This window comes from Otolemur garnettii, unplaced genomic scaffold, assembly GCF_000181295.1.
Source record: "Otolemur garnettii isolate 467f Iridium unplaced genomic scaffold, OtoGar3 scaffold00010, whole genome shotgun sequence".
In the NCBI taxonomy this organism is placed as follows: Eukaryota; Metazoa; Chordata; class Mammalia; order Primates; family Galagidae; genus Otolemur; species Otolemur garnettii.
This window is the reverse complement of record NW_003852405.1, coordinates 38,262,562-38,275,549: the sequence shown is the minus strand read 5'-3', so window position 1 is coordinate 38,275,549 and position 12,988 is coordinate 38,262,562. Positions and strand designations below refer to the sequence as shown.

Here is a 12,988-nt window from a genome sequence, read left to right as displayed (position 1 = left end):
ACACACACACACACACACAGAGTCTGGAAGTCATTTGGGAAGGATATTTAAATCACAGTTTTACTGTTTATGGGCTCACCTATTTTATACACAGAATAAACTATTTTTGTTGGTTGGTTTTTCTTAATTGAATACCTAATTGCTAATTCTCTTCTATTATTTCAGATTTGATGGGAATTTCAATACTAATGTATCCAGAACAATTAGTTGTGATCGACTTTCTACTACAGTTAATAGCAGAGCCTTCAATCCAGGACGAGACTTAAATTCAGGTCAGTAATCAGTTGGTTTTGTAAAGATGAACTATGTTCTACCATGTTCAAGTTGTATAAATATATTGCTTCAAACAATTTTCTTTAAGTTTGTAGGAAAAATATTATCTACTTAAAAGTGGATATTTCTTACTGGAAAGTTAACATGCAAAAAAGGGAAAGGAAGAAAAAAACCAAGCTGCCATGTATTTAGCCTCTGCTTTGTAGCTATTTATGGAACACATACATGGCACATGCCAGGCACCTTGCTAGGCTCTTTAATCCATTGTCTCACTCGTTAATGCGTTTTTCCATAGTTGTTTTAAAGACCGGGGTATCTTTGCAGTAAGATATTGAATTTCATTTGCATTCCCTATTTATAATTTCTAACCTATTTGGGGGTTTTTCAGAAGAACAATGTGTGAGCTTTTCTATTAATAACTTAGTGTAAGTCCGAGCTGGGCTTTCTTCCTGGCCCTGTTGTTAACAGCGATGAGGCACCTGTGTTTATCCAGCCACTTACAGCTCAGAGCAACAGGCGTCTCTGCTTCCTTGCTTCAGGACCCACTCTATGTTTCTTCCCTTTTTTGTAACGTTGATTGATGAGCCTGAGAACCAAGAGGTGAAAGAACTTTAGAAATCACACCATCCTCAATCTCCAGATTTTACCAGGAAAGAATCTAAGGCTCAGGACACACCTAAGATGTCCCTTATCCCTGGAACAAGAAGGATCCTTAAGCATAAAGAACTGTGTCTTCCAAATCCCAGGTTTCTGATAGATGTGTAAAACCTAAGAAAAAAAGCCAGAAGACCAGATTATTCACTGTCAGGATCCCATTCAGTCTCAGTTTGGGGGAGAAACTGTAGTCCTTGGGAATTGTAAACACAAAGGTCTGGAAGGAGCAAGCTATGAGTTTTATGTTTCTTCTTTTTTGAGATAGAGTCTCACTCTGTATCCCTGGGTAGAGTGCTGCAGCATCATAGCTCACAACAACCTCAAACTCCTGGGTTCAAGTGATCCTTCTGCTTCAACCTCCTGAGCAGCTAGGACTATAGGTGTCCACCACAATGCCTGGCTAGTTTTTCCTATTTTTAGTAGAGACAGGATCTGCTCTTGCTCTGGCTGGTCTCAAACTCCTGAGCCCAAGTGATCTACCCGCCTCAGCCTCCCAGAGTGCTGGGATTATAGGCTGAGCCACTGTACCCAGCCAGAATTTTGTGTTTCTTAGACATAACACAAACTATAGCTGTTAGATAAATGGTCCAACTTAAATTTGCCAGGTATTGCTGTCTGGGCTAATATAGAATGGATTTGGGTATTTTTTTATTGGTCAGGTAATTTGGAAGCCTCTGGAGCAGGAGTGGGTTACTGCTAGAAAAGAGGCAAATGGGAATATTTTTTATTTAAAAAATGGCAGAAAAAAATAGATGAGGGCATGGAATGGGCAGAGGAAATCAGCTGTGGAATATCCCTCAGCTGGCACAGGGCCCAAGCTGGAACTAGACTGTCTGGGTTCCAAATTTAGTTATTTCCCTTAAAAAATGCTCAGTAACACAAGAGATGTTGCTAGGTCTAAAGACCTTTGAATAGGACCAGATTTAAAAATGTTCTAGACACATGATGTAATCCAACATTTTATGTAGTTAAAATTTTTATAATTTGTGCTAAATTGTGGGGTGTCTATCTAAATTTTTTTTTAATTAGTGCATTATTTATATAAGATCTAGAAGGATCCACACATAAATGTTAGTAGTTATCTTTTAGTGGTGGAATAGTGGGGTATTTTTACTTCCTTATTAATTTTCTTAATTTTAAACTAATGATTCATTGTTTTTATACTCAGGAGAAAATAAAACAAAAGATAATTACAGATTTGCTTTCCAATGCATCTTGACTCCTTTCTAGCAGAAAGCACTTTTCCGAACATTAGGCTCCATCCCCTCCTGGCTATGAGGGGATGGCAGCAGAGGGAAGGCTGAGGAGGGGGTATGCTCATGTGGGGTCCAGAAAGGCTCCCCCTGCCATCACCTTCCGCCTCCGTGGGTTGGACCTGGTGGTTCTGGAGGCTGCTGCATCTGGACGTCATCCTCACAGCTTGGTCTTATGTGTGTCCTTAGTTTCTGATGAGGAGCACATTGTTGGGATCTGGCTTCTTCATCAAAAGTAGCTGTAGGTCCTTTTTCTTTGTGGGCACAGGGCCAGTTTTCAGGCTACTCTAGAAGAATGGCCTTCTGTTCATCAAGTGCAGCCAACAGGCCCCAACAGTTGAGGGTGCTCAGCAAATGCTCACGAGATATCTTCTTTATGGTAAATGCTCTCTTTTGTACTGGGTCAAGATCTAAGAACAAAGCAAAGAGCTTTGATCTGGGTTCCGAGAGATGCACGTCTTAAAGAAATCGTGTGGGAGATGATGATGAGTGTAGTGGGGAAAAGCAGCCTGCGAGTGTCTGGTGGAAGGAGTCTGGGCTAATACAGAATGGATTTATAGAATATAGAATGGAGTTGAAGAGCCAGGTGAAGAAAATGTCTCAACAAACATGTGCAGATCAAGTGGATTAGGCCAGTGTGGTGGAGGGTTAGAAAAGCAGCCACAGAGCATAGCTGGGAGGCCCCTGGAGAACTTGGCAAGGGCTGTTGGGAGGACGATGGACAGAAAGGCTGATCCTAGCAGGCAGAGCTCCTGAGCATGTACAAAACTCCAGAGGTTTATGTGAAGGATGCTGCCAGGCCTCAGGGGTCAGGAAGATGTTTCTAAATTGAGAGAAATCACAGCAAGTTCATGTGCTAGAGGGGAATAATCTAGTAGAGAAAAGCTAGTTACAAGAGTGGGGATAAGATGGCCAGGAGAGAGGTGCCGGTGTCACTGGGGGAGACTCTGCAAGCACAAGGCATCTGTTCATGGTAAGAGGAGGGAAGGAAGATGGTGGGGATAGAGAGACCCCTGTAAGATGAGAGCTGTGACCGTGGGGACATGATAAAGGGACCCCATAAGACGAGAGCTGTGACCATGGGGACAGGACAGAGAGAACGCCTAAGATGAGAGCTGTGACCGTGGGGACAGGACAGAGAGACCCCCTAAGACGAGAGCTGTGACCGTGGGGACAGGACAGAGAGACCCCCTAAGACGAGAGCTGTGATCGTGAGGACACTCCCTCCTTAGTGATTCTCTTGTCCACTGAGAACGAGGACCAGGGAAAAAGCATTGCAGACCTACCAGTCGTAGACTACTCTTTGTTAAGGGTTTATAGTAAAAACCAGCCACACAAACAATCAGGAAGCCCAACAAAATTTCATGATTTATTTCATTATTCATTAAGGAAGAGATGAGATAGTTTGAAAACTTGGAGGGTGGGAAGAGCAGAGGAAAATATATACAGACCAGACCTTGAATTTTGATATTTCTGAGAGCATATCTCAAGGGTATCCTCACACATAACAAGAGTTGTTCTCAGCATAGTTGACACAGCTATATTTACAGGCAGATTCTGGCAACGTCCAGGTCTGTGAAAGCTGACTGCTGGTATTGGAAGTGCTGTGACGTTCTGCTGGACAGCAGTGGCGTCCCAGAGTCCACAGACTTAGACTTAAACAGTCTTCTGCAACATGAGAGGGGTGAAGATGGAGAGAGGTGACTTCAGAGTCCCCCTTTTCGGAGCAGAGTTGATGTGCTCTCCTTGGGTTATCACATGTCTGACATTTACATCTATAAGATGTCTAGCTTTCAGCTTATTTGGACCACATCGTTCATCAGTGGGCCTCTAAACGATGGCACAGTTTCAGTTTGCCTTTCAGACTAGCTGGAAACAGACTCACATAAATCATAAACCATTCTTAGCTTCATTTATCAAAGACTGGGTCCCTTGTCCATTCATCCAGCACACACATGTTCTTTTTCTTACACCTCCCCACCAGATCTCTACTCTCTAACTCAACTCCTTACCCCTGACTCTATTTAAATAATTGAAGTTTGACAGCATGTCACTTAACATGATGCTGGCAATGCTGTGCTCAGGTCTTTCCTGCTTTTATCCCTAGTTTCTCTCTCTATCTCTCTTTTATTTTTCTTTTAAATTCCTGTGAGCTATTTCCTTGTGCATAGCCTGATCCCCAAAAGAGATTTTATTCAAAGAGTCCAAAGAAAATGTCTTTTTCTCTCAATTTATGCATTTGAGGCAAGAGTGGAGGTAGGACTTAGTCTTTCTCTCTGAAAAGATGTCTGCACTTTATTACATTTGATTTAAAGACCATTTGAGTTGTAAACTTCAATCTTGATGATGTTGCAGTCTGCATTGGGAAGCAGGATTCACAGTGCAGGAGCATTTATAAGTTGCTGTACAGAGGTGAAGACTGTAGGGCATGCAGGTGGCCTTATAGGCCCCAGTTCTGCCGTCATCACTGGCTCTATCTCTCCCGTCACTGGCCCCATCACTACCTTGTGTGAGTGGCAGTGGGTAGCCAGGTGCTAAAGGACTTTCTCTTTCCTTTAAAATACTGTGAAAATTATCAGTGCTGGATTCATTAGCAAAATTATCCTAGTAGCAATGCAATGAGAAAGCCACATTTGACCTAAAATAAGTCAACCAAGCTAGATACTTCTCATTCCTTTTTATGCCAATTACTAGAGCTTTGTGTCATAAAAAATGTGGTCATTATTTATGTAACATCTGAAAATTATTTAATCATTCAGAATGCGAGATTCTTGTTTGAGCTTACGTGACTTGGTTGTAATCCTGTGTCTGTGTCTATATGTGCACACGTAGATGCTAAAGAATAAACAGGGCTGTCTTCTTTGTCCTCATTTCCCCTTCAAGCTCTGTCCCTGTTCTGCAGGCTACTTCAAAATTTGGTCTTCCTTACAGTTTCCCATAAAAACCCTATTGCACCGATTTCAGATTATCTTGGCCGTATATTGACATATGTGTGTATATATACATACAAACACACTTAGACCACATCACGTTACACTCATAACGGTGCCATTTTGTAACTTAACAGATGTACCCTGAACATTCTTATGCATGTATAGAGCATGCCAAAAATTAATACACATTTTAAGAAAGGAAAAAACTGTATTAAATTTATAATATTCAAGTCACATTTTACTTCTGCAGTTACAAGAAGTGTTCAATGTACCTTGTACTTGTCTTTGTTGTTGGTATATATTGAGTATTATAATATGAATACAGCTTTTTCCTTTCTTAAATTGTGTATATATTTTTTGGCACCCTCTGTATGTTTGTATTTCTGTCTCACTGTGGCAATGATCGTGTAGTGTTGAGATAACCAGTACACTGCAGGGACCATCTGCCCCAGTTTGTCACTTCAGGCCTGCCTCGGTTCACTGCACCTCACAGGTGTTGCTTTTTATGCAAGTGAAAGTTGTGGCGACCTCTGGCCAGCAAGCCAGTGATCCTCTGGGCTCACTCTGTATCCCTGTGTCACATTTTGCTAATTCTTACAACATTTCACACTTTTTCATTATCATTGCATCTGCCATGGTGACCTGTGACCAATGACCCTCCATGTTGCTGCTGTAATTATTTTGGGTACCACAAACTGCTCCCATGTGAGGTAGAAACTTAACTGATAAACGTGTGTGTGCTCACTGAGCCATGGGCGCTCTCCTTCCCTCTTCTGGCTTGGGCCTCCCCATTCCCTGAGACAAAAATATAGCAGTTAGGCCCATTAATAGCCCTACAATGGCATCAAGTAGTCATGTAAAGGGAGAGTTGTTTGACTCTCATTTTAAATCACAAGCTAAAAATGGGCCAGGTGTGGTGGCTCATGCTCGTACTGCCAGCATTCTGTGAGGCCCAGGTGGGAGGATCGCTTGAGCTCAGGATTTTGAGACCACCCTGAGCCAGAGCAGACCCCATCTCTTCTAAAAATAGAAAAAGTAGCTGGGCATTGTGGCAGTTCCTATAGTCCCAGCTACTCAGAAGACTGAGGCAGGAGAATCACTTGAGCCCAGGAGTTTGAAGTTGCTGTGAGCTATGATGCCACGGCACTCTACCTAGGGTGACAGTAAGACTCTGGAAAAAAAAGAAAAGAAAGTGGCTCAGCACCTGTAGCTCAAGCAGCTAAGGCGCCAGCCACATAACCAGAGCTGGAGGGTTCGAATCCAGCCTGGGCCTGCCAAACGACAATGACAACTACAATCAAAATATAGCCAGGCATTGTGGTGGGCACCTATAGTCCCAGCTACTTGGGAGGCTGAAGCAAGAGAATCACTTAAGCCCAGGAGTTGGAGTTTGCTGTGAGCTGTGATGCCACGGTACTCTATCCAGGGCAACAGGCTTAAGGCTCTTGTCTCCAAAAAAAAAAAAAAAAAAAAGGAATTGTGTTCAGTCTGTTCTGCTTGTGCTTTATAAATGGAACAACAAAGCTCAGATGACAGCATAATCTGTTTACAGCATTGTTTACTAAATATTTTAAGCCCAATATTGAGGCCACTGCTCAGAAAAGAAATTCCTTTCAAAATATTACTGCCCAATGACAGTGCACCCTGTTACCCCAGAGCGCCCTTGAAGGAGATATGGCCGAAGTTAAATGCTGTTCTCATGCTTCAGACACAGCATTCTTCAGCCCACGAGCCAAGAAGTAATGTTGACCTTCAAGTCTTATTATTTATGAAACACGTTTTGTGAGGCTGTAGCTGCCCTAGATAGGGACTCTGGTGGATCTAGTTCCCCATTCTACATGCCACTGAGAACATTTGGGAGTCATGGAAAGTGGTCGGAATGTCAGCACTAACAGGAATTTGGAAGAAGTTGATCGCAGCCCTCATGGATGACTTTGAGAGTTCAATACTTACATGAAGGAGGGAGCTGCATGTGATGAAATAGCCAGAGGACTGGGGTTAGAAGTGGAGCCTGAAGATGTGGCCGGGTTGCTGCTTATGAACAAGCAAAGAGAGTGGTTTCTTACAATGGGATCTATACCTGATGAATTGCTGTGAATAGTGTTGAAATAACAAAGGCAAGCTTTAGAATATTACATCAGCTTAGCTGATAAGGCAGCAGCAGGATTTGAGAGGATTTACTCTAATTTTGAAAGAGAAAAAGTTCTGGTGTGGGTAAAATGCTGTCAAACAGAGAAAGCTTTTGTGAGAGGAAGAGTTGATCGATGTGGCTCGCTTCACAGTCATCCAGCCCCAGCAGCCCTCACCCATGTCTGTTAGTAGCGCCAACATCGAGGCAGGACCCTCTACCTACAAAGCAGTATAGCTCACTGAAGGCTTGGATGATCGTGAGCATTTTCAGCATTTTAATTAAGATGTGTATACTGGGTTTTTAGATACAATGAATACTATTGCACCATTAATGGACTATAACATAGTGTAAAATAATCTTTGCATGCACTGAGGTGATCCTGCAGAGTTACACAGTTCAACAAGAACTCTTTGTTACGACTTCAGGCCACATTCTTCTTATAGAGCTTTAATTTGTATGTTGTATATCTACTTGACACTGTGCTTCTTTTTGTTTATTATATGCCAAGTGTCCAAGGCTATGCCTCACCCATAGCAGGCACACAGTAACTTCTTATTGAATAAAGGGATGGAAGGTTCTAGAATTTTCTTTTTGCTTTTGTTTCTTCATCTTTATAATGAAATAATCAAGGCTTCTGAGGGACTTCAGTGAAGACAAGATTGGGTTTGTGATTTGCTGTGAGGCAGCACTGGTTTCCTTAGCTGAGCGGCAGATCCTCACATACACTGGTGTCCCAGGTATGCAGAGGGACACGGGCTGTACAGGTGAACCAGAGCCTCCACGTCCACAGGGCACCGTGTGCATCCAAACACAGCGCACGTGAGGAAGTCAGCCAACTGCTGCTCAGTGCGTCATGACCTATTTTATACTTTCACTTTATTCTTACGTGGATTCAAGGGGTAAGTATCAGTTTCATTTTACAGACTAGAAATAGTCAAAAAAGTAACTGATCTGCTAACATCAAAATGCACCTTGCCAGTGCCGACATGACCCTGCATGTCCTGGCTTCCCTGAGACAGACACTCCTGACAAAGATGTGTCTCCACTGCTGCTCTCTGCCTGACTCTTGAGACTCTCGATACCTAAAGTCAAACTATAGTCTCCTAGCACTCAGACCTCCGCCTTGGCTGTGTTCCAGTATGTCAGTTGCCAATAGCTTCATTTTTCTGGTTAGCCAAGCTTGAGACCCACAGTACATGCAGCCTTTCTCTTACTCTCCTTCATAAGGAGCATCTCCCAAATGACAAGCCTGTAGAAGTCCCACCATACCCAGATGGTGAAAGAGCTGCCGCCCTTAGAGAATATGGGATATAGTTGTGTCCTGCATGCACACCGGAGGGGCAGGTGGGAACCAGAGACGAATGGTCACAGCACAGCCCTCACTTCTAGGCCAGAGCATGTGGCCCAGGCTCTGAGCTCCAAGCCAGGTCTTAAAAATGGGCAGGAGTTAATCCAGGGATGTGCTCGTGGCAAGCACCAGTTCTGGAACCTGTAAAACGTGCAGCTAGAATGGATGATTGTTTAAAGGGGAGCAAGTTTCAGAAAGTAAGCATAGTGCTAAGCCAGATCTTGATGGGCCATTTATGTCATTCTGAGGAGATTTGCTTGGTTTTGATTTGGTTTTACTGTGACTTGTTTTTTACCTCGAAGGCAACCAACAGACAGATTTTAAGGAAGAGAAGCAAGAGAGCTTTGTAGGAAGTAGCCGAATCTATTGTTGACCAGAGAGAAGCAGCATTTGGGCTGACTGTTGGGGTCATCCAAGAGTGGTGGGTGGGCGGTGGAAAGGGGCTGTGGCACGAGTAAAGTGGTGAGACATGGGGTGGACAGGTAGCAAGAACCAGGAATCCGTGCAGGCCACTCTTCCAGGTCACTTGGCTGAGACAAAGGGAAAGGTCACTGAAAATTTAGCACATAGGAAGGTTTTTATTGTTATTCCTGCTGCTAAAATTTCTTCTTTGAATTACAGAAACTTGCAGATGTTGATAGTGTAAGAAGCTAAGAAAATAGCCGAGATGATAGAACTTAACACCTTGGGTTAGTTACCCCCAAACTGGCTTATCATCAGAGTTATCTGGGTGCTTTGCAAACAAACAAGCAGAGCTATTCTTTGGTCCCCACATAGACCTAGAGAATCAGAATGTTATCTTGGGAAAGTTTGGGAATCTGTAGGTTTCAAAAACTGTGATGATCAACTGGGCTTGAGAACTACATTTTTGTTAATTTTCTTTTATTCCTTCTGTGAATGCTTAAAGAGCACCTGGACCTTGGGATCCCCTGGGAGTGCCCTACAAGAGAGGAGGAAGAGCACAGGGTCCCCAGTAATCACAGGGTACCTAGAAGTTCACTCTGGACTAAAGAAGAGCAGAGGGTCCTCAGTGATCTCAGGGTACCTAGAAGTTCACTCTGGATTAAAGAAGAGCAGAGGGTCCTCGCTAACCTTGGGTGTCCTAAAAGTTCACTGTGGATTCTCTGAGCCTTTCACTGACCTGAGAATGGAGGACAGATGGACATGAAGAGCTGTGAGTGTGAGTCAGAAATTCAAGGTGCCCTCTCCTTAGTATTAGGCCACAATACATACTGGGAGGGAGGACAGGATTGGTGGGTTGTTCTAGAAGCAGCCTTGGTCAGCTGTCACTAATTTAACTTTCCTGATGGGCCATAGGGTCATGGTTGGTGTGATAGCAGAAGCACCAAGCAGTGTAGTTTAGGTCTCATCAGGACTCTGGATTAAAGTTGGTCTCCCTTTGTGAACCAGAATGTCCATAGCTATAAAATGGTAATAATTATATCTCTTGCCAGCTATTATATACTTGGAAAGTTAAACTTTTCATACCCTGGTTTTCTGACTAATAAATAAACCTACTTCATACGGTTGTTGTACTATTGACATGCCCAGAAAAGCCTTAGCAAGGTGCCCAGCAGGTGGCCTGGACTCACTCTCCTGGAGCAGCCTGACAGAACCTTGTGGTCCCTGAAATGTGGCCTCCAGGATGGGTATGTGGCAAGACAGTGAGGAGTGGGAACTGTGCCAGGCCATAGTGATGGGAATTTTGTTTGCTGTCCTCCAAACACTGATTTATATATTTTCCCCCAAAATGTTTGTTATTGCTCAGAACATAACTGAAAGGTACTGAGTAAATTCTGATCTGTGGAGAAAATGTGTGTGTGTGTGTGGTATGTGTTTGTAGTGTGTGTGTGTGTGTGTGTAGTGTGTGTCTCTGCGTGTAGTGTAGTGTATGTGTCTCTGCGTGTAGTGTGTGTTTGTAGTGTGTGTATGTGTGTGTGTGCATGTAGTGTGTGTGTCTGTCTCTCTGTGTCAGGACAGCCCCTGTTTTCCATTCAGCAAGCTGAGGGAGGTGGAGCAGGGTGTGTGTTTCTGAGTGGCATTGGGCATCAAAGTTTAGAGCTCCCTGCCACAGGAGGCCACAGGCTTCTCATCTCCAGCATTTTCTGTTTGTTTTCACCTTTGGGAGGTAATATTGTTGAGAAGACAAAAGTCACAGGCCAAGTACAAACCAATAGGTGGGTTGGTTTGAGGGCAGACAGGGAGTTTAAAGGGCACATTGTTTTGACTGGAAAGGCTACCAGCATAAGAACTAGTTAGATGTAGATAGTGAAAATGGAATCAGGCATTTGGAGTCAGAGAATCTGAGGCACACATGTTAGAATTATCCAGAGTTTAGTATGCCATGTGCTGGAGGATCCTGATGCAGTCAGCTCACTATAAACACAAACTCCTGGGCTCAACGCCTACTCCTGGCTCAGTATCCTGGGTAGCTAGGACTCCAGGCACCTGCCACCATGTCCAGCTAATCATTTCTTTTTGTAGTGATGGAGTCTCATTATGTTGCCTAGGCTAGTCTTGTACTCTTGGCCTCAACAGATCCTCTACCTCAGTTTCTCAAAGTTCTGGAATTATAGGCATAAGCTGCTGCTCCTGGCCTGCCTCTTACACTTTTAATGTAATAATGTCTATGCTGTTGTATGAAGTCACCTGTCTCAGCTTCAGTTGTCTCCTCTGTAAAATGACAGTAGCTACATTGACTTTATAAAACAAATTGTGATATTTCAAAAATGCATAAACAAAATTTCTAGATTGATGCCTGGCCAGTAAGTATGATTTTTATTTAAATCTCATCTCTTTCTTTGCTGATTGTCATCTTCATGGCCCCCTGGAAATTTTTAGTTAGTAGAGCAGGTTTAATGAAAGTAGATTGGGTTGGCCACACTGTATCTCATCAGTTGTTTTGTCCATATATGTAAACAACTTCAATGTTATTTTGATCTTTTCTGAGTTGCTGTAACAAAGTAATTAATATAAAATAGAGGCAGAGCTGATCTTGGAAACAAGTATCTGTTATTTTCCTGCCTCTGCATGAAGGGGAGCTTCATAGTCACAGTCACCACACAGCTGTCCTCACAAGGAAATCACCTTTGCTTTTTCTCTTTTTTTTCCCTCCCCTCCTACTTTTCCTTTTTTTCTTCTTTCTTCTTCCTTCTTGTTCTTCCTCTTTCTCCTCAATTTTTTTTGAAGTGGGATCTCTATATTGCAGGCTGGTCTGGAATTCCTGGCCTTGAGAGATTGTTTCTCCTCAGCCTCCTGAGTAGCTGGAGTTAAGGTCAGCTGCCCCTGCACCTGACCTCAGGTAGATCTTTAACTCATGGAGCATTAAAATCAGCAAGAATGTCCTTCAGCTACAGGCAGACTCTGCCCCCTTCTAGGGGGATCATGGATAGAATCAAGCAGTTCATGAACTCAGATGTTAAATAAATTAGATCATTATTTTAATTAACTTCTAATTCAATTATAAATTTGGAGAAAATCCTCAGTGTACTTGTTATACCAGTGATTTTGTTAGCAAAGAAATTGTAACTGTTTCCATCAAAAAATGCCACATCTGCTCATTACAGTTTCCGTATTATGGAAAGTATTAGACCTATCACTGAATCTTTCTTGATATATTAATAATATCTTAATACAGAAATAAACATATTGCTGTAAACTTAGATTTTTGATACTTTGAAAACTATTTTATTGTTGGGTGTTTTCTTTGTATGTTTTCTTCTCGTGCATTGAAAAGATTCTGGCATCTCTAGATGACCAAACTTTCGTGGCACAGAAATTGTTAAGATCCTCTTTTTCGGACTTAGTTGGAGGAGCATTGTCCTGAACTTAACAACCAAAGACAAAGGTTTCTATTACACCGTCTGCAGCAGAATTCATAAGCAAAAGTTTTAGGACTTAAGCGCAACTTCCACTGGCTACCTGGTCTGCAAGGTTTATCCAAATAAGCAAGTAGGCATCATTCCTGCTTTTAAGGGTTTGGAGTAGAAGAGATTTTAATAGTTGCCCCAAAATTAACATAAAATTTGAGATGAGAAAACAATTCCTCTTGTTCATCCGACATCACAGTGAGCTCCCTGTGGTAAGTCCTCAGATTTTAAAGGCTGACATGAAGTTTCCTCCATCATGTTATCTGAAGAACCTTTCCTGGTACTGTTTGGATGTGTATGCAGGGCTAGGTCACTGTTGGCAGTCCTGGCCTATCTGAGCCAGTAGGAAGTGAGGATGTCCTCTTCCCCCCTTGTTTGTATAAGTTTGATTATAGCCAGTTGGGAGTTTATTCTCTCTCTAGAGTGGCAAATCCACGTACCTGCTTTCCACCATCCTTTATTCTTTGTTGTCTTCTTACTTTTTTCTATAGGTTTTTGTTTGTTTTTCTTTTTTTTTTTTTTTTTTT

General features: G+C 42.6%; 1 protein-coding gene across 2 annotated transcripts in view; it reads left to right on the top strand.

The window, feature by feature from the left end:
• The window catches only part of CACHD1 (cache domain containing 1), a 219,910-nt gene that overhangs the window by 137,407 nt on the left and 69,515 nt on the right, over positions 1–12,988 (top strand). For both annotated transcript variants that reach the window (XM_003784248.3, XM_012801646.1), the window contains one exon: positions 166–272. In XM_003784248.3, the coding sequence (XP_003784296.1) occupies positions 166–272 (107 nt within the window). The remainder of the gene's footprint in view (positions 1–165; positions 273–12,988) is intronic.